Raw genomic sequence first — 21,484 nt, 5'->3', positions numbered from 1 at the left:
AAGGAACCTCTGGGATGAGTTAACTCGGAGCGCCGCGTTCCTGTTCTGTGCAGAGAAGGAACGCGCCCTTCCGTGTTCTTCCAGCCATGTATTTGCTCACTCAGTAATTATAGGACAGTTACTGCGTACCCGCGCCGGTAGAGGTTTTGCGAATTGTCCTGGCCACCGGGCCTCAAGCGGGAAAGGGCCTTCTCGAGTGCTCCCCTCCTGGTTTCTGGGGTGAGGATTCAGTTAAGGTCTAGGTCGTCGCGTAGTTAGAACTGGAAAACCCTCCCGGCAGGTGCCGCTGTCTTTAAGGGATACCCGCGAGGCTCGCCCCACAAGGCTGCTGTGACCACCTTGCAGGGCAGGTTGGAGGCAGAGCTGGGATTTGAACTGGAGTCGATGTCCTCCTGGACTTGGAGGTTATCGTCCCTCTGAAAGTGGGATGGGGCACCAGGGAGGAGGGACGCCAGGGCCTGGGCACTGTGGTCTTCGCCCCTAAGCTGGGGACCACCAGGGAACTGGGGGAAGATGGGTGTGTGGACGGCACAGCCCTGGGATGGATGGATGAGTAGATGGATGGATGGATGAGGCTTAAATTCAGTGCCTGGAAAACAGAATAAAGAGCCCCCGAGGGACAGCTGTCGGCTTGGTCCAGAACTCAGTGCCTGAATCTGCAGGGTCCCCAGCCCAGAAACCCGGCCACACCCTCCAGAAGTTCCTAGGCTGGCTTGAGTGACAGGTTCATTATGAGAATTAAATCAATTAATGCCGATAGACAGTGCCCATTCAAGAAATGTTTGTTGTTGAGTTTTATTGTTATTTTAATTAACCCTGCCCCCTCCAGTGCTACAAGAGGCATAAAGTGAACCCAGAGGCAGAGCTTGGTCCAGACGGAAACCTGGGAGGGCTTCCTGGAGTAGTAGGAGCTTGCGACTGGCAGGCTGGTGCCGCTTGGGCCCGCATCCCTTGCGGGACCGCCCATTCATTAGCTCGAGAGCTCTCCGCGGTCCTGAACCCGGGGCCTCTGAGTCGAAAGTCTAAGCGAGAGCGTGTGGGGGGTGGGGTGGGGTGGGTGGGGAAGGGAGATGGCAGAGTCCAGTCTCCTCTTCCCCACCCCTTCTTTATCTTTCGTGCCAACCCTTTTCCTGGGTCCGACCTTGCTTGGGATACGGGCTCCCCAGCTCCACCAGAGACAGAGAAGCCGCGGCCAGCACGAGGGAGCTAGCCAGAGAGCTTGGCCCTCTTTAACGTCGGCGCCTCCATCTGGGAGATGCGGGTGGCCCACTTCCCTCGACCTCCCTCAAGGGAGGGAGTGGCGGGGTACCGGGGAGGCGAGGACGCTTTGTGCTCGGCCAGGAGCTGTCCGGAGCGGCGCTATGCCAGCGGAGTTTTGGGCTTTGCCGGGGCCGCCCGGCTGCCGCGCCCGGGCGACTGGGGACTCCGGTCTCTGCACCTTTCCCAGTTTCCTCCCTCTCCGCTCCAGTCCCCTCTGCCCTTTCTCATAGCTTTTTAGGGGCCGGACAAAAGGCGGCGCCTCTGGCGCGAAGAGGGCTCTAAAAGCACTAGCGGGTCGGTCCGAGGAGTGGAGGGGCTCGTGTCTCCCTGGGGGGAGCATTTTAATTCCTGCGGAAAGAGCGGCCGCAGGGTTTGGGTTACTGAAGGCCGGGGTTCCGGGGCGGGCCTCGTTGCTTCTGCGCTTTGCGGCCGGTGCTGGGACCCCTCCCCCGCCCACCGGCGCCTTCCTGGGAGGGAGGCGGGGCTTCCGTGGCGCAGGCGCAACCTTTGCCTCTGCTGGAGGCTGAGTGGCTGCTGCACTTGGTACCCTCGAAGTCTGCTTGGGAGCAGCCATCTGTTTGGCCAGTCTGGAGAAGGTGCTCCTCCCCCGGATTCGCACGTGGTCCTGTCCCCATCTCCGCAGCTTTCCTGCCCAGGTTTCCAGCCTGACCCTAGAGAGGGTCCGATGTCGGAACCTAGAACTTAGCGCTGAGGAAGGAGATATTGGAATCTGAGGGAGGGAGGGAGGAGGTCCCCACCCGCAGTTTCGGGTCATTAGCGAGAACTTAGAAATCAGCTGAAGCACTAGCCTAGGGACACCTAGACCCGGTGTGCAGGAGCCTGGTTTCCAAACCCTGCTCCGCAGTGAACGCGTTTTGCACCTAGACTTGGGCCACGTCAGTTTACCCCTCGAGCCTCAATTTTACCATCACACACATGATTATTTAAGAATTATTTAAGAATTAGAGATTCACACCCCCCTGCAACAATAGACTGGAGTTCCTTCATAGGAGAGAGTTGAATTTCGCCCTATTTATAATTTTGTATTCTGTAATGTTACTAAAACTCAGTTTTTTCCTTGTTTTTTCATACAAGAAACATTTACCAGATATAATGAGTAGACACTCAATGCATCTAGTACTTTTTGAATGTGGCATAAGAGAGTAAAACTACAATTCCTAAAACTCAATAAGGATAAACTCTGGGGTTAAACAGCCTGGGTTCAATTTTGACCACACCGTGTTTTAATGCCCTTGACCTTAGAGACCTTTGTTAGCTCTATCCCTGTAAGCTTTAATTTCCCATCTGTGAAATGGGAAAATCATGGGCTTGTGTTCTTGGAATACTAAGTTTGTTCTCTGTGAACCTGGAGCCCCACCCCCGTTTTAAGGCCCAACCTCTGATCTCCTGCTGTGAACCAGGGAACTGGACTAGGGAACTGACCTCTGTGGTGGTGGAGATGAGGACTCCAGGCCCAAAGCCAAAGCCCCCAAACTGAGGGGTTTTACCAAGCCCGGCCTACCTCTCTCTGGGTGGCAACTGGGAAGTAGGGAGATGTATCTTCCAGGGGCCGCTGGGCTTTGCAGGCAGAAAATGAGCAGGGAAGGCAGGAAGGGTTGGTGTTTTGTCCGGTGCTGGGCTGGCTTGCTGAGACTCTCCCCTTTCCTCCCTCTCCATCTTTCTTCCTTTGTTATGAAGTTCATCAACTTATGTCCTAGCTTCCTGCCCACCTCTCCCTGAGCAGAATCCTGGGCCCCCTCAGCTAGTGAACACTCAACTGAGAGGCAGGAGCATCCTATTCCTTCTCCTGTCCCACAGCCTGTCCCCAGGAGCTGTGGAAACGTTGGTGCAATGACCAACTTCCAGGCACTCACTGTTGGGCAGGCCAGTCTCCGAGTGACCCTTGGCCCCAAGGCCAGGCCTCTGTGTGCTGGGAGAGCTGCTGCTGCTTACTTCCAGCAGGTCAGCAATGAATTGTGGCCTTGTCTCTTTTCTGCGGCTGCATACCCGAGGCCTTCAGGGAAGGTGATTTAATGATGGGGATGGGGAGGGTAGTGAGAGACTCTTTAGGGAGAATGCACTGGGACGGGTTCGGGAGAACGATTAGCCTTTTGTCTACGGTGGGATATTCTGGGACAGGGTATAGCTTGAGTAGAGGCTTCTAGCTGGAGATAGAAAAGGTCTTGGTCCATTCAGTGCGTGGCGCGGGGACGGACTAACAGAGGCTGTGGAAGAGTGGCCGGAGGGGGGCGGTCGTTGGGCGCGATCCCGGCGACCAGGAAAGCTCCTCCAAGCTTGGGAGGGTCCTGGCACCTGTCCCTCGGCTTCCTCCCTCTGCACAGGATCGGGCGAGACCCTTAGATGCAGTGCTACACACCTGTGGCGCTGCCTGCGGGCTCTGTCTGTCCAGCGAAGGCCGTTTCTTGCCTTAAAAAGAACCCTGAAAAGCAGACCCTCCCATTCGCGAGAGCGAGGCTGGGGCGCAGTCGAGGGCGCGCGTGCGAGGCGGGGGTCGGCGGGGCTGGGCGGGTGGGGGGCGGGGGCGGAGTGGGGGATCGGAAGGGAAGCGCTTCCTGGTTCGAGCCGAGAGGGGCGAATCGGGCTCGGCTCCCGCCGCCGGGAGGAGCTGTCTGTCTGCAGCCCCCTCCTCCCGCCCTGCCTCTCCTCCTCCCGCCCTCCTCGCCGAGCCGGGCGGTGTTGGCAGCCGGAGCGGCGGCGGCGGCGGGCCGAGTAGCCGCGCTTGGGCATCCGCGGGCGCCGAGCCACTGTCCCTCTCTCGATCCCTCCCGGGCCTTTGTCACTGCGCCCGCTGGCAGCGGGGCCGAGAAGGAGCCCGACAGACCGTCAGAGAGCCGGCAGGTCCAGCGGCCGGGCCGAGGGCGCCAGAGGGGCCATGTCTTACCAGGGCAAGAAGAGCATTCCGCACATCACGGTAAGCGGCCCCCGCCCCGCCGCGCCCCGCCGCGCCCCGCCGCGCCGAGGTTCTTTGTGGCTGGACGGTGGTCGCCGTCAGGTCCAGATCCGCGGGGGGTGGCAGGGGCGCCCCCGAGGCTTCCTGCGTCGCCGCGGGTGGGGCGGGGCCGGTCTGGGCATGGCAGCCCCCTCCCCTAGCCTCTGGGGACAATGAGGGGGGAGCCCCACATGGCGGGGCGGGGCTGGAGCCTTGGGTCCCTCTCCCCGCGGGCGTGCAGCCCCCTCCCCCTCCGGGATGTGCAGGAGGATGGCGTGACCGCCGAGGATGCCGAGCCGAACAAAAGAGGGAGGGGCGCGGGTCCGAGCCCCCTCCCTCGGCTCCGCGGGTGGGAGGTGCGCTGAGCCCGGCGCGCGTCCCCCTGCACCTTTCGGCCCTGGCACCTCGCAGCCGCCAGAAGAAAGATAAGACGGAATCGCCTCTTCCCACTCCCCACCCGTAATGATGGGTGGAAGTCCGGCCGGGAGACAGCGCCATGATGGAAGCCGGCGCCCACCCTCCCCGCAGCTAAAAATAGCCTCTCCGCGGACACGGTGGCCGCGGCCCCGGAAGGGTTAACGCGCTGAGGCTGGGCCGCTGGAGGGTGGGAATGGTAGTGTGGGCTGAGCCGGCAGGCTGTGTCCCTGGGTGTGGCCGGAAACAAAGGATCCCTGGTCTTTTCGCTTTGTCTCCTGGGGAGCTGAGGAAGCCCAGGGCTCAGCGGTCAGGAGCTGGCGCCTCCACCCCACTCCTGCCTGACCTCAGAGTCCAGGAGGCCATTGCGGAGGGATGCACACTGCTAGCACTGTGGACCTTGGGTGGCAGGAGGAGCACCAGGTGCTGAGAGGCAGGGTTCCAGGCGTAGTGGAATCCTCCAGGAGACTCCTGAGGATCTGAGACCAAGCCTGCTCATTTATGCAGAATTTGGGGTCAGGGGAGGAAGCTGTCATTTCCTACACACCTGCCCGCTGTGGCCAAGCCCTCGTTTTATGGAATCCTAGCAGTCCTTTGAGGGAGACATTGTCCACATGAAGCACCCAGAGGCTGGAAGTGGGCATACCTGAGCTGGAGGTTGGGAGGAGCCTAGACCCTTTGCCTCCCCTGCCCTGCCCTGGATCTGCTTGACTGGGCTAAGCCTTGAGTTGGAAAATCCACTGGGGGCTCAGCTCAAGTTCCTATTCAAAGGCATAAACCCTGGGGATCAGGATACTTCCCATCCATCTCTGTCCTCTGCTTTAGAGACCCAGAGGCCTAAGGGCAATCTGTAAACATTAGTTGGCAAAGAGTCAGCAGAAGGAGTGTGGTGGCCCAGGCCAGGCAGCAGAGAAGAAAGCACAAGAATATTCTTCTGATGTGGTCCCTGCCTTGGGAACCCTGCCCCTGCTCCTAGGAGGACAGAGGCAGGCGATGGAGGTGGAGTCAGGAGCCCTGGGTTCCTCTGCCCCTCAGGACATGGGCTTCCCAGATGGAAGTTTAACAGATGGTCTTTGAGGCAGGTGTGTGGGAATGCTGCCCCTCTGTGTGGTTCAGCTCAGCTGTGTGGCGCCCTGCTGTGAGCTCTGCAGTGGAGAGGAACTGCCCATGCTTTTGCAGCAGATGGCTCTGGATGGGCCTTCTGCTGTGGCACCTCTCTGCACATCAGTGTTCTGATCCAAAGTGCGTTCCCCCTCCAGCAAGACTCATGGGCAGCCTCGGCTGTCCCCAGCGGCCCCAACAAAGTGCTTAGGTGCATTAGGTGCACCTGACCCAAGAGGGGCTTTGGCTCTGCTGGCTGGCCCCCTGCTACTTTGGTTCTTCATGCAAAGCAGTCAACCTGTGTGTAAAGGTAAACCTCAGGGTTGGTTCCAGCAGCCTCAGGACATGGCTCCCCGGAGCATGGGGAGGAGCGATGCTGACAATTTTGTTTTTGTGTTCAACCCTAGCCAGAGAGAGTCGTGGTTTTAAGGAGAAAAGAAAGCAGAGAGGATAGACTTGCATGGGGCTTCTTAAGACCCTTCCGCTGCCTGAGGGTCTTTTGTTGATAATGTACATGTTGTGACAGGGACCAGGACCTTTCCTGAGAGGCCATTATGGCTTTCCAAGCGCAGTACCCCAGCCTGTTCCACCGCAGTCATTGGATGAGTGAATAATAATGGCAAGCATCTGGTCTGTGCCCGGCCCTTGCTGGCTCCAGGGCAAGTGGGAGGGAGATGGCTTGGCACTTGGCTCTCCCAGATGTAGCATGGACTCCCCTGTAGAGGAGGAGGAGGGGAAGGCACAGGCACTTGGCTTCTGCCCCCAAGGACCAAAGAACTGCTTAAAATATTGATGAAGCTCTGTTTCATAAGTGGATTTATTTATTTATTTATTTTAATAAATGGCACAGCCGGGGATTAACTTAGCTGAAGCTGTTTCTATGCCCACTGAGCATTAAGCAAAGAGAGCATCCTGGGTGTGGCTCTCAGCAAACAAAGGCGCTTGGCTTCATGGCCCTGCAGAAACTCTGGGCTCCAAACAGAAGCACCAAAGGGGGAGGCCTGCTCCATCTTGTGTTGGGGGGGGTCCAGGGTTTCCACCCGGGGATTATGGTGACTGTTGTGAAAGTAAGGCCTCCTGCCTTCTGGTCCTGGGAGCTCTTGCTGTGGACCCAGCTTTCAGCATGAATTTCACCATCACCTGTTCTCAGAACAGTGCTGTGAGGAAGGCACAGGTCGATCATCGTTGCTTCCCAAAGAGCAAACTGAGGTTCAAAGACCTTTGTAGCATGCCAAGTTTCTTACACTGGATCGTGGACACTCAGGTTCACATTCAAGTAGTGAGAGTAGATGTGCTGCTCGGCTCGCTGAGAAAGTCACACGCAGGCGTTCCCCCTCCCTTTCTCTGCCTCTCAGGGCACTGGTGTGTGTATCTGTAAGCGTGAGTTTATATCTTTGTTATATAAATGCGTGTGTAAAGTTGCTATTCAGTCAAACAGTGAAGATAGGAAGACCATCGAGCAGAGCTGGCACCGGGCTGAATCAGTTATTCTAAAGTGCAGACATGCCAGGTTCCTGCAGGGCCTGCCCTGCCCTGAGCGTGCCGCTGTCTCCTGTAGGTGTGTGGCAAGGGCAAAGGCGGAGATCATAGGCCGCTGTATAAGAGGCTTTGTAGAGGCGAGGATGATGCCTGCCTTTTCACACAAGGGGTTTGGGATGCCTGCCATTGCATGATTTGTCACACATGTTGTGAAATCAGATGGAAGTGGAATACCAGGACGGAGGGTCCGGAACGAGTAGAGAACAAACTTGCCAATAATTAAGCAAATGCCCTCAGTCATGTCCAGGTTGTGATAGGGAAGACAGAAATGGCGCTATGTTCAGGGAAAAATCATTTTGTTTACAGCAGATTGTTAAAAAGTATCTCAGAGGGGACATAAAAGTGACTCTGAGTTATGACATCTTCCATTTTACAACTGTACCACCTTAACCCTAAGCATGTGCTTCTTGTAATGAGCTTGGTCAAGCCTTAATCCAGGGCACACGGGCAGGCTCGGCACATAGTGTCTGCCCATCATATCTCCTTTCTCTCTGAGAAATGGAAATTCAGAGTCCAGCTGGAGCAGAAATTCACCACATGTCCACTATGTTCTTTGACCTGTGCTAGGTGCCTTAGAGCCTGCCATCCAAGGGACAGAGTGCACACACAGGAAATAAGCTGAAAATGGCCCAGGGCAAAGTGAACCAGAGCCCAGGTGTTAAGAGGAATTAGAGCAGAGAGGACCCGGCACTGGCAAAGCAATGGAGGAGCTTGACCGGGCTCAGAGTCGGAGTGAATTGGGTGCTGATCGCTGGGGAGTAGGGGTAGCAGGATATGCAGGGGGAACCAGGTGAATGAGGCCAGGCTTGGGGGCGAACGTGATCCAAAGAGAGTGAGGAGCTTCACACAGCTGAATCAGAAGTTGAGCTTAAAAGGTTCTGCAGGGCTTTGGGAGTCTGCAGAGTTTATTCAGTGGACATAATACATGGGTTCTAGGTCTGACCCGGACTCCAGTGAGTTATTTCGTCTGGGGCAAACTTCTTGGGCCTTGGATTCCATTTCTTTAAAGTGAAAGAGTTAGATGGCCAATTTAGTTCCAAGTTATAGGGCATTTTGACTTTCTTCTGTGGGTAATAGGGAGCCACTGCAAGTTCTTGAGCTGGGAGGAGGGTGTGACAAGAGTGTGGATTCTGAAGTTGGATATCTGGGTCTGGATCATGGTTACTCCATTTACTAGCTGTGTAATTGGGAGATTTACCTATTCTCTGTTTGCATCAATTTCTTTTTCTAAACAAATTATGTTTGTAAAGGAGGAAATTTAATAACCCATAGATTTTTTTCCCTGAAAATTAAATGACTGACAATATATGTAAAGTGCTTAGATTAGTGGCTGAACATAGTAATTGCCTTGTGGGTGAGCTGTCATTATTATTATTACTACTGTGTCAGCTTTGTATTGTGGTGCAAGCTTCAAGATGTCAGGGACACATGTTTACATCTTGTTCATGCTCCCCGTGGGCTGTGGGTAGCCGTAACTTTCCCCCTGGCTGCTGGTGGACAGTGAGTCTGCGCCCTGTTTCTCCTCACTTTGAGACCTGGCCGAAGAGGTCGCAGAGCCCAGGGATTGGCAGCAACCTGATGGGCCTTCAGGGTGGCCTGATGGTCATCTGCTCATAGTCCACTGGTCGGAGCAAGTCATATGAACAAGCCCTAAATTGCCAGGGAGAAGACCTCCGTCTGGAGGAGATAAGAAGATGAAATGTGGAAGTTCTGGGCCGTGCAGACACCTGGTGAAGTTGGTGCTCGGGTAGTCGGGGGTGTGATGGGGAAAGGGCTTGAGAATTGACTGGGGACAGGCGCCAGACTGAACTGGTCGGGAAGGTGGAATTCAGATTGGAACAGGGTTGAGGGGCAAGGGCAAAGGCGGAGATCATAGGCCGCTGTATAAGAGGCTTGTAGAAGCGAGGACGATGCAAGATATTCTACCAGCCCGTGTTTCTCAGCCCATGTGCTGTGAGCACAGTGAAAAAATCCTCTGCAGATGTGCTGCTCAAGTTTGATCATCTTGTGAAGTTTGGGTTGCGACAACCACACGTAGTTTTAGCAGCGTCTCTCAGGGCGGCTGGAGTTCTCACAAGTGGAGGGCTGCTCCATCAGTCTGTCTGCTGTGAGTAACAGGAAGCTCCCACTACAGAAAGGAACCTTCCCAGGTCTGCACCTTCCAGCATGCAAGAGGAGGAGGTCCGGGCGCGGACAGCACTGTGATGCCGAGGACCCAGCCCGCGCCGTCAGGAGCTGCTGAGGGCCCGTTGAGACCCAGAACACTGTGGTGGGAGTGGCCGGCAGGGTTGGTGCTGTGTGGTCTTTAATCCTTTCAACAATGTTGCAGAATTCTATACTATTTGAAAGTATTCCTGGAACACAGAAAGGCTAAGAAGCAGTGCACTAGAGAGACACAGTGGCCAGGTGACAACTGTGTTCTGGGAGGAGACAGCTCTGAATTGGTTGGTGTTGGTGGTGGGAGGGAGTAGAAGCTAGGGCACTCGTAGAAAAGATGGCTTAGGACCCAAGCAAGCTGGTGTGGACGGGTAGGTGAAGCTCTACTCTCCCACCTTGGGCCTGTGCCCTGGGCATCTTTCTCCCCGACCTAGCTGCCCTCCCCGGGCCTCTGCCTTAATGTCAGCTGTACCTGTCCTCCATGGCACCTGCTCCTCCTGGGGCTGGAGACTGGACTTCCCGCCTCAGTTGTCTCTCAGGCCTGTCAGCTCTGCTTGACTGTGATTGCTTGCAAGCCTGGGCCGTGGTCTGTTCTCAGAGTTCCTTCCGGGCCACTCCTACACACTGGTGACTCATGACAGGGACATGGAGCCATGTGAATGGGTGAGTGAAGCCAGTCACAAGCCGCACTTTTGGCTGCCAGGGTGTTAGCGGTGCATGCGCTGGCCTTCCTTCACAAGGCCCTGCCTGGGGATCCAGCCTCGCAGTCGTCACCATCCGGGGACGAGGGTGGTGGGAAGGGCTTTTGGAGCCTGAAGAATGAGAGAGGGACCTCTGCAGCAGTGCCGAGGCAGTGGGCAGAGGCAGGTCTGATTCGCTCACGCTGAAACGAAAACCTCGCCCCAGCGGCTTTCCCCACCAGCTGGATCACCACGGCTCCCCTGCGCCCTCCCCGGGCCCTTGGCCAACCACGACGACGTGGTGCCACAACTTGGGGTCAATTCTGTGCGAAGACTCGGTGATCTGAAGCTGAGCGGCATAGAGCAGACCGCGGCCATTTGAGGAGTCTATGCGTGTCCCCAGGTCTTGCTGCCACATGCTGTTTGTGACACATTCACAGACCCTTAGGGCTTCATCCCAAATCAGATCTCAGCAGCTATCTCATTTCTGTAACCTCAGATCTGAAGGGAACTTTTTAAGTGTGTCAGATATTCTGTTTGTGCATTTGAGGAGGCAGGGAAGATCGTCCTTTGCTTCTTCCCTGCCCGCTTCTCCTGCAGGGACCCCAGATGCCCTCTCCCGGCTTTCCTCCGGGGGTGGGGAGATCATCACTTCATGAGCAGCCTGCCTTGCAGTGGGCAGCTCTGTTTGTGGGTCACTGCGTGGAGTGTCCTCCACGTGCCCTTGGGTTCTCTCCTCCACACTGCCGTTCCTGGAGGCCCTGGAAGGTATTCAGAAAATGAAACTTTAATGATTGGAAATGTCTTTCTGCTTCCTCAAATGCCTGAACTTGGAGCACGTGGCACAGAATGTTGGATGTCACAGTGTTCAGTGTAGGGAGCACTTTTACCTATTTTTCAAGTGATCCTGTGGTCTTGTTGGTCACTTTGGCTACTTCTGTTAACAGATAAGGAAACCAAAGCCCAGGGTCTCACAGCTGAGAAGCTGTGTGAGACCAGTGCCCATCTTGGCACCTAGACAGGTTCCTGCAGTCCCTGGGGAACATGTGTAAGCATGAGCTGGAAGAAGGCGCCACACCACCAGCGCTGACTGGAGGAGACTCCACAGAGCGACCCGAGGCCTGGGAGTCAGACGCTGCACAAGATGGAGAGGTGCAAGTCCAGGGGCAGAGCGGTGTGGCAGGCGGCCATGCTTGCAGGGTGGTGCAGGCCCAAGCTCAGGGCTGTGCAGGTGCAGCTCAGGGAGACTGAGGCAGGCCGAGGGTAGACGTGTCCCCACAGTCTTGCACCAGGAGCATGGTCCCTGGCACAACAGTAGGAAGCAGAGCCTAGGACGGGTGAGGAGACCGTGGGCCCACCTCACAGAGGCACCAGTGTGGTCCTCATGGGGCAGGGCTGGTTACCACAGAGTGGACTTTCTATAGAAGTGACTTGGCCCCTCTAGCTCTCTTGCCCCCTGCCTTCTGCCACAGGAGGACACAACACAAAGGTCTTCGTGAGGAGTCAGCGCTGTGCTCTGGCCTTCTCAGCCTCCACAGCCACAAGCCAAATACACTTCAGTTTGTTTATTCATTACCTCACCTCAGTCATTCTGTTACAGCAAAGAAAGTGGATTCGGACAGCACGTGAGGGGGGTGAGGGACCTGCAGGTGAAAGCACTGCTCCCATCTCGTTTAGTCTTAGTTTTTATTTTTAATAGAGAAAGGGTTTTATTTGTCAGCAGTAATTTCTTCTTTTCTTTTTTTAAAAAAAAATATTTTACTGGTTTTTATTCCTTGTACATGACAGTAGAACTGTACCTTTTAATGAGACCTGTCTCCCTGCATGCAAAGCTGTTAAAAAATCAGGCGGTCTTCTAAGTGCTATTCATGTATGAATTCATTTAATTTCCAAAATAACCCTCAGCACCATAGGTGGGAAAGAAGGCACAGAGAGTGAACTTGCCCACAGTACAGGGTGGGGAGGTGCCAAGCCACTCAGAACCCTGCTGTCCGGCCTCACACCGTGTCCTGAGCTGCAGCCGGCTGCATCTTGGCTAACCAAGTGTTCAGTGAGGTAGCAAGGTGGAGGGCCTGGCTGGCAGGCCCCGGCCAGTGTCAGAGTGAATGGGTCTGAGAGTCTTTTGAGGCCTTCAGATCCCTCTTATCTTCCTGACTTGCTGTGACCACGTTCACAATCGTCCTGCCAGGAGGGTGGTGTTGGACAAGGTCTGTGCTTGGTGGATAGTGGTGTCTCTCGTTCCATCTCAGAGGGGAGGAGCTGAGGCTGAGACACATCATCTAGAGTTCTCTGAGCCTCCTCGTTTGTAACCCCGCACTCACTTCCTGTGTGATTTGTGAGTGGGCGAGAGAACCACGTGCTGCCGGACCATTGCCTAGCACGGGCTCAGGCAGGGTGGCTCTCCTACTGACAAAGCTTCCTGTCCAGACTTCTTGATGAGAGGTAAGAAGCAGAGGCACGCAAACACAGAAGAGGGTGGAGCGTAGATAGCACACATCAGTATAGTTAGCATCCCCCTCCTGCAGGCGAATGAAGACCCTTCGCACCCCAGAGGTCAAAGGACAGCATGTTATTTTAAAATCAGACACTCCATCCACAGGGAGTATTTCCTGAACCTCTACAGGCAGGACAGGGCCTGAGGTCCTGCTGTCCTGACTGCCGTTGTCATGGAAGGAGTCTGAACTTGTAGCGAAGGTGGCAGTCCATGGGGACCAACTGCACTTCTCTTTCCTACAGCCTGTGGTCTTTGCCACACCTCCAGGGAAGCAGCCCAGGAGGTGGCAGTGGCGTGAGGCAGACTCCGACTAGCGGACATTCCTGTTTGCCTCCTTTCCCACGGATGACTTGGCAGTCGCTCCACAATGGGGGATCTCTCAGACCCGGTGTGGACGCCCATGCATTGACCCTGGGTTCCATGTCAGCTTTAGTGGCGCATCATAGGGGAGAGGACGTGGGGCATGCCGTCCCCCACCTTCCTGACTGAGAGAGGAGCATTAGGGATTGGAAAGGTGGCCCTGGGGCCTGATGCATCCACTGCGATGAAACGTCTAAGTCATCGTTACTTGGGTTTCATGGAGATGTAAAGAGTACAAATTTGCCTGCAGGCTGAGACTGAGGAGCTCCAGGGCAGAATGAGGCTGGAGGGAGAGGGACAGTCGGCGTCAGCAGCCTCCCTCACCGTTCCGGTGCCCAGTGTGTTTCAGCACCATGGACAGCACATGGTCCACCTGTTCCTCACCCGGGGCACCTCACCTGGACTCTTAGGACACTGTGTGTGTTATTTATTTTGCTGGAGTGTTCTCCTTTTCTCTGTTTTTCCAGCTTGATGAATTTCTGCTAATATTTCAGAACTCAGGCCAAAAGTCCCCTCCTCGATGACACAGTCACTGTCTTTCTCTGAGTCTGTAATAACAGCTTTGGTTCTCTGCTATTTTCCAGATAGCCAAAGTTGCTAAACCAGTGATTTTTGGATAAGTGTTGGTTTGGTAAGAACAGCACATCTTATTTTCTTCTGGGGATCCCCAGACCTTAATGGATTTTGTGTATCTCCTGATGGCCACCATTGGACCTGTGTGCAGAGGACAGGTTCCATCCCTGCTGTGTGAGAGGGAGAGGGGAGCCCAGGACACTTGAGTGCTTTGCTGGCTTGGACAACAATGCAGATGCTTCCCTGTGATCGAGAACCACCCGCTTCCAGCAGGGGCTGAATGTTGAGTGTTTTGTGCTGGTTGGTTACAAACGGCTGATGCTTTAAAGGCTGATTTTCCTAATTGTAGCTGGAGAGGATATTTAATGTAGTGAAGTGAGCATAGACACCCTGCCCACATTAGCTCTTTTCCCCATTGGGGCTGGTGGGAGACATGGCAGGTCTGGAGAAGAGGTCTTTGCTTGCCTGGGCTGTCCTCTAACCCACAAGACACTTGGCAGGAGACACTCAACTGCCGGCCAGCGCCAGGCCTAGCTGATCCTCACGAGGTGGCCTTCCAGCATCACCTGTACCATGCAGGCTTCACACCTGGCACGTTTCCAGTGAGTGGGGCAGGCTTTCAGGAAACTTCAAAAGCAACAAAGTATTATCTGTCTGTCTATCCTTTCCCCACGGAGGGGGCCCTGGGTCTGCTGGGGAGGTGTCACTTATTGCCAGAAAGACCCACTTGCCCCTGAGTTACTGCCAGGTAGAGAGTTCTGCAGTTTGCTTTTTCTCCTGTCATTTTATTGTCTTTTGTTTGCCCTCACAACTTCTACAACATCTTGAGTAGCTGAGTAGTAGCGATGTGCTCTACCATTGTAATTGATTCTGGATTATATCTCTGTATAAATCTTTGACCTTGTTTAGGGCTATTTTCCTGGGGACAGATTGACAGCATTAGATTTCTGGGTCAAAGGGCACAAGCCCTTTTAAAAATGTTAAATGTGTGAATTTTATGTTTAAAATAAAAAAAATTTGTAAATTACGTATCTATCTCTTTGTATGTGTATAGTAACATTCCTTCTGTTTGGTGTGCAGTTCTCTGAGATTTTACACATTCTTTAGAAGGTGGATCTGACCTCAGAGTGTTGCTAGATTCCATCTGCTTATGGGGTGTCATGAATTCAGGGCATGAAAATATCTAAAACTGCGACTCAGTGTGGCTTGGTGGCCTACATGTGGGCAGGGAGTCAGGAAACCAGGGTCAGGAGCTGCCGTTGGAGGCTACACCAGTCTGGAACCGCATTTCCATGGAGGTCAGATCAGCATCCCCCACAATCCATTCGGGGTAGGCAGGCAGAGAATGTGACTCTCACAGAATGTTTCCTCAGGTGCCTTCTCTGGGATTTATCCCATCAGATTTCCCACAGTACAGAAGGATCTAGGCTTGGAAAAGCCGAGGGCTCAGTTCCTCTTCCCATGTTCATTGCACAGGGGTGAGGAAGGGCCCTGGAGGATCCGCGGGAGGGCTGTCTCTGCTTGTGAACAGTGTAGGATTTTCTAAACTTGCTGCTCTGGGGACCCCTTTCTGGGGTAGTACCTATCAAAAGGCCTTTGAGTTCTGCAGAACATGTCTTTGAAAATGCTGATTAAAAGGCAAAGGGATGACTAATTTTAAGAAAGAAAACGAGGAAGTCATATCAATTCTTGCCTTATTATGAGTTTTTCAGAAATGTACTGTCCCTGGAGAGCAGCCAGAGATAGGACCCCTTTGTGGTCCCGGTATGCAGTATATGGGCAATTGAGCAGGGGGTGGGTTTGGACCAGACTCCACTGTCTGACTCTTGGAGTGCAGAGCAGGCTGGGCAGATCTTTTGACATGCAGTGCATCAAAACACCCCCTTTGGGCTGAGCCTGAGAAACCTGCAATTAAATGTGACAAGGGAGGCGCTGCCTGCAGGAGGCTGGGTTAGAAACTTTGCTCTGACTGCTGAAGACTCATGTGATTCTGCTTTCTGTGCTGGGGAAGCTTGGCCTCCAGCTGCCTGTGCTTCCTGGACACGCAGAGCCAGGCCTTGCCTTTCCCTTGGTCCTGGGTAACCTCCAGGGTGCTTGGTGTGTCTCTTCCTTGCAGATGCACAAATCCTGGCTGGCTCCATGTTAGGGATGCAGGGCAGGTTGTTCGTGGAGTGACTGCTCTGGGGGCTGCTTTCTCTAGAGCCTCTCCTGCCGGGAAGCAGGATATGCCATTTCACACTCTTCCTTGGCTTGTGGCTGTGAGGTCTTTTCTCTCCATCTTCATCCATTCATTTTCCAAGAACCAGCTCAGGTATCCATTCATCCATCCTGCTGTTCATCTATCTTGATATCTTCATCCATCCATTCATTCATCTGTCCATTTGTTTATCCATCCACCTACCCATTTCTCCATCTTGCCTGCCATCTACCCATCCCTCTTGCCTACAGTCCATCCATCCATCCACCCATCCATCCTTCAATAGTTCCATCTATTTGTCTGTCCATCCATCTGTCCATCTGTCCATCCATCCACCCATCCACTTACTCATTCCATCCATCCACCCACCCACCATCTGGCCAGGTGGGTCCAAGGTCTTGAGGATGCCGCGGTGAGGAAGCAGTCAGAGCCCCTCCCTTGTGCAGCTAAGTCTCGTAAGGGCATCTGCAGGGCATCTGCAGGGAGAAGAGAACTCTGGGTGGTGCCACCCACTGGCATTCACACAGGATTGGTCCCTTGTGGGGTTGTGCCTTGCACGGCCAGTGGGTGACACAGCAAACTTGGAATCCAGTGGGAAGAGCCACATTTTAGCCAGACGGGTAAATATATGGTATGTCTAGAATGCTGTGATGGCTGCTGTGCGGACTAGGTGGGTTGGGGTGCAGGACCAACTGCAGGGCAGCATGGTATGGCGTTTCAGACGGGGTGGTGGAGGGGGTGCTCTCGACACTGAGCAGAGCCAGGCCGGGACAGCGGGAGGGCAGGCTCTCTGGGGTCTTGCTGACCTTGGCTTTCATACTGAGGAAAACGTGATGTCGCTGCAGGAAGCTGCCAGGGAGTCCTGCTGCAGGTTGCAAGGCCGCTTCTTCTCAGGAAGCTGCCCGGTTGCTTGGTTGGCTTGAACTCTTCTCTGGCTTGCGGAGCATCCTCTGCTACTCTCATGGTGTATGCTGGGGAACATTGGAACCACAGAACCGTGGCCTGTGGGACCCTCCTGGTGGGATGGAGCCCCAGGTGTCCCTTTGTTGTGTTGTTGTGGCAAGCTCTGCTTCTGAGGGGACCTCCCATCCCTGTCAGAAGTGGTTGCACTGAATTCTTAATATTTCCTGACTCTCTCCCCCTACACAAGGAATGGGCCCTAGGAGCAACTTGAAGATAATGAAAATAGTAAATAAACACATGGGGAAAATATTTAAGCTCCAAAATATGGAAATTAATAAATGTTAATGATAGGCAAAGACACTGGGTGTTCCCACACCTGGCAAATTGGGCAATACCATTGGAAAGCAATTCAGCCATGTTTATCAAGGGCGATAAATAAGGCTCATGCTATTTGACCCAGTTGTTCAGCTTCTGAGAATTTGGCCTGACACATCATCCTAACCACAGGAAGTCCTGCACAAGGGTGGTCGGTGCAGCTGTCTGCCTCGCTGTGAAAAGCGAAGAGCTTAGGGGTCAAGTGGTGGGGGAATAAACAAACAAATGACCATGTGGCCATGAGGCGTGGTTTCTGCAGACATTTAGAAATCGCCATCGTGAAGAACATGCCCTAGCTTGGGATGTGCTTATGGTGAAACGCGTAAAGGACGCAGCTCTGTTCTTTTCTGGCCTTGGACTTGCTGCCTCTGGCCTTGCGTGTCACTCCAAGAACACCCGATGTTTGCCCTTCCTGGACGCCTTCCCTTTGTTTGGTCCAGCCTGTCTTATTTAGTAGCTTTTAGCTCGCCCTGGCTGCCTGCCAGCACCCTTGATGGCCCCTCCTGTTCCTGCTCTTCCCTCCTGAGCCACCTCTCATCCCATGGCCCTCCTCTGCCACCCCAGGGAGCAGATCCCAGCTCTTCCTGCTTTCCTCGGCTCCTCAGGGCCTGGCGCTAGGCCAGGAGCCGAGACCATCAGCCAGGACCTGGTCAACGCCCAGGTACGGGGGTGGGTGGGGGTCCTAGAGTCACTGTGGGAGAGACAGGGAAGCAAAGAGGGCAGTACCCCAGGGGCACTGGTGCGCATGCTGGAGGAGCGGGGCAGGTTGGCGCTCTTTCCATCACCCTCGCGTTGTCTCCAAGGTGACCATGGTCCTGTTCAGAAACGCCTTAAGAAATTCCTGTCCTACAAGTGATTCTGTGTGTTCAGCTAGCGGGTGACATTCACAGGGAGGAGACTGCAGAGACCACAGGGCAGGTGTGCTGCGGGGACTTGGTGCACACCCGGGCACAGCAGCCAACTGCAGAAAGACTTCTGAGACAATCCAGTAAACCGAACGAGGTCCGTCCGGGGCTGAGAGGCAGGAAGGAGGTCATCGGGCTGGCTGGGGTGGGGACCGTGGCCAGGGTTGCCGAGGAGACCTTCGTGGTTGGAGACGGGTACTAGGTGTCTGCAGGTGGAAGGATCCTGTTTGGGGCTTGTTCTGAAGTGCTTCCAGGGGAAATGCAGACATCCCGAGGGGGGCGAGGGCGGAGGGGGCTTGACGTGGGGTGGCCTGGGGGCTTTTTCAGTGCCCTTCCTTTGCCCTTGAAGACATTGAGAGCTTTTATATTAAAAGTTAAAAGAAACCCATTCCCTGACTTTCCCCCAGTGACACTTAAAACTTTGCTTTGCTTTCCAGAGTGACCGACTCCTCATCAAAGGTGGACGGATCGTCAACGAGGACCAGTCCTTTTACGCTGATGTCTACTTGGAAGATGGGCTCATAAAGTGGGTGGACCCTTCCAGGCCCTGCTGGCCTTCTGCCCAGGGTGGCTGTGCTGTGTTCCTGTATTTCGGGGCTCCAGACTGGGGAGGTCAAACTGTGCCGGTGTGCTGGGGAGGGGGATCCCTGTTGTCCTGGGCTTGCTGCTCCTTGGGGTGCCCAGCTGTGAAATGCAGATGTGGTGGTTCACTGTTAGGGATGGGAGAGACCAGTGGGGTTAAGCAGCTGGGTCCTATTTCAGGGTGGACGAGGGACAGCCTGCCACCGAGAGCCTCTGACTGAGTGCACAGGGGTCTCTACCAGCCCACAGTTCCTGGGCTTGGGTTGAGGGGATCAGAGGAGAAATGGGGACTGGTGGGCCTCCACAGGAGCCCTGGCTGGTCTCACAGAACAGAGTCCTGGTTCTGCGTTTCCCTACTTACTCCCCTGGGCTCCGTCTTCAGCCTGACGTTGGTGACCCAGGGTCGGAGCCCCCTTGAGATGCTGTACCTCAGTGATGCAGGCCGAGTGATTTAAACAACAGAAATTCATCTCTCACTCTTCTGGAGCCTGGAGCCCTGGGTTAAGTGCTCGCAAGGCTGGTTCCTCCTGAGGCCTCGCTCCCGGGCTGGCAGGTGGCCCCTTTCCCACTGTGTCCTCAGACGGTCTTTCTCGGTGATACACAGGCATCCCTCTTCTTATAAGGATACCGGTTCTGTTGGGTTAGGGATGTACTCTGGTGACCCATTTAAGCTTAATTACCTCCTTAAAGATCTCATCTCCAAAACAGTCACTTTGGGGGGTTGGGGCCTTGGCACGGAATTGGGGACAGTTCCGTCCTTAACACCAGGCAGTGGTTTCTCTGTGGCCTCCCACGTTTTACTAGCTGGTGATGGGGGGCTGTGGCCTGGGTTCATGGCTGCCTGGCCTCCTCCCTGGGCTTCTGGGAGGGCAGAGGAGACTGTCTCAGGGCCAGCTTGGGCTACTGATGTAGAAAGGAAAGCCCAGGGGACTGTGGGCAAGGGGAGGCCAGACGGGAGTGGCCTTGGTAACAAGCCAGCCTGGGGCCCCATGCTTTGATGCCGGTGATGGGGAGGCTGGGGTATCAGGTGCACAGTGCCCATCAAGGGTCAGAGCCCCTGCCTCCCTGTCCGCCTGCCCAACTCTGGTCCTGGACAGCAGTCTCCTTCCCGCCATCCTCCCTCCTCCTCCCTCCTCGCTCTCCCCTGCCGCCATGGTGGGCATGGCCAGGCCACTTCCACCTGGGAGCCCTGCAGCCACCAGCCCCCTGCCTGGAACGCCTGTCCCCACTTTGCCAGCCCCTGGGGACATCTCAGGCCACCTTCCCTGCCCCGAGGTGGCCTGGCTGCATTCCTCCATCCCTATGACCTGTGAGCTGCCATCTGTCAGTCTCCCTCACAGGGTGTCTGTCCCTCGACCAGGGCAGTGTGACCTGCACACCCTGGAGCATGGCCTGGTTCAGAGTAGGTGCCCCAGAGTGCGGACGAGGAAACGCACGAGGCGTCCAGACCCCGCAGGAACAGCTGAGGGCACGGTTTTGAGCCCTGACGCAGCCATGTGGTGGGTCAGCTGAGCCCAGGGCATGAGCTGCTTAGATCCAGAGGAAGCAGCTCTGGTTGGATCCTCGGGCCTCCAGGGCAGCTGCTCATGGGATTGCCATTCTCACAGGCCACCTGCTGTTTGAAGTTTGAACTGGTCACTTCTGCTTCTGTCCTCCTGGGGACCTGTGGAGCCAGTGGTCATGGACCGAGCTGCATTTCTTGAGTGCTTGCTGTATGCAGGAACCCCTGCAGCCTTAGAACTTTGGCTCGCCAGGCTGCGGCAGAGACGGGCAGCTCTCTGAATTCAGTACCATCAGCCCCTCTGACTCAGAACCCCATTTTGTTTGTGCCCCGATGCCAAGGCATGTGAGCTTGGGCATCCCTCTTCCCGCCCTGTAAGGTGGAGCAGGTGACCCTGACTGCGTGCCTTGCACTTCAGGGGGTCCTTTCCAGCACGCATCCTACTGGCTGAGTGGGGCGGGCACCGCCTGTGCCGACCCAGGGACCACCTGGCACGCAGAGGCTCAGGTTTTCTTTACTTTGTGAATCGTGAGAGTCCTTCCATTCTGTGACCGTTGGCCGAGTTTCTAGGAGCTGTTCAGCTGTTAGGGTGCATTCAGCTGTGATACTGAGGATTGCGCCTGGGTCACTGAGCACGGTGATTCAGATGCTGGTCTCACAGGGTTTCTTCTGGCCACAGTGGAGTGGGGCAGGATGTCTGAGGCCAGCTGAGCTTCCTCTGTCCTCTCCTCCCCTTCTGGGCTTGTTCCTGGTGTGGGCCATGGACTGAGTCTTCCTCCTGATCCATGGGAGTCCCCTTTAGTTCAGTCCCAGTCTGAGGGGATCCGCTGCTCCTATATCAGTGAGGCAGTCAGCCTGGTGGGCAGGTCCTGCTGTTAGACTCGGGGTGTCCCAGGCACACCCTGGACTTGCTGTGTGACCTTGAACCAGTCCAGCTGCCTGTCTCAGGTCTGCGTCCTCGTTTTGCATAGTGGGACCTCCCTCCTTGTAGGGCTGTTGCTGGGAGACTGGAGAGGTTGGTGGAGGTGTGACTTGGCCCCTCACGGGGACCCTGGCATGGTGGCAGAGTCACAGGCTCCATTCACATTGGGCTGTCTCTACCACAGTGGTGTGTAGGACGGGCCTCAGGCCTGCAGCCCCTCCTGTCTGGCTGAGGGTCCTGTGCCTTTGCTGGGGTTAGCATGCAGGACACTAGCTGTCTTCTTCACAAGGTGGTGGGGGCTCCAGCGCGTCCGTCATCCGTGCGTGCTGGGGAAGCTCCTCCTCCAGCAGCCTCCAGAAAGGGCAGCTGCCTTTATAAGGCTCAGTGTCCTCCAGAGCCCCTTCGCTTCAGCTCCTGGCAGCAGCCCACATGTTTGGAGAAGGGTGGCAGAAGGATCTGGAAGAACAGAGTTTCTGTGAACTCAGGCTGGCAGTTGGGCAGGAGGAGGGCTGGTGGTCGAGGGCGTGGCAGCGGCAGCTGTGGTGGGGCTGATAGTAACAAGTGCTGTCTG

General features: G+C 55.3%; 1 protein-coding gene across 2 annotated transcripts in view; it reads left to right on the top strand.

Moving 5' to 3' along the window:
• Positions 1-21,484, top strand: part of Crmp1 (collapsin response mediator protein 1) — a 62,226-nt gene that overhangs the window by 762 nt on the left and 39,980 nt on the right. The window contains exons 1-2 of one of the 2 annotated variants that reach the window (XM_047566600.1): positions 3,923-4,192; positions 18,346-18,434. In XM_047566600.1, coding sequence (XP_047422556.1) covers positions 4,154-4,192; positions 18,346-18,434 — 128 coding nt within the window. In that variant the 5' untranslated portion in view covers positions 3,923-4,153. Of the gene's footprint in view, positions 1-3,922; positions 4,193-18,345; positions 18,435-21,484 lie in introns of those variants that run through there. The other variant, XM_047566599.1, reaches the window with a different exon arrangement.

This window comes from Sciurus carolinensis, chromosome 10 (genome assembly GCF_902686445.1).
Source record: "Sciurus carolinensis chromosome 10, mSciCar1.2, whole genome shotgun sequence".
NCBI classification, from domain to species: Eukaryota; Metazoa; Chordata; class Mammalia; order Rodentia; family Sciuridae; genus Sciurus; species Sciurus carolinensis.
The sequence above is the reverse complement of the archived record's forward strand: the minus strand, read 5'-3'. Positions and strand labels throughout refer to the sequence as shown.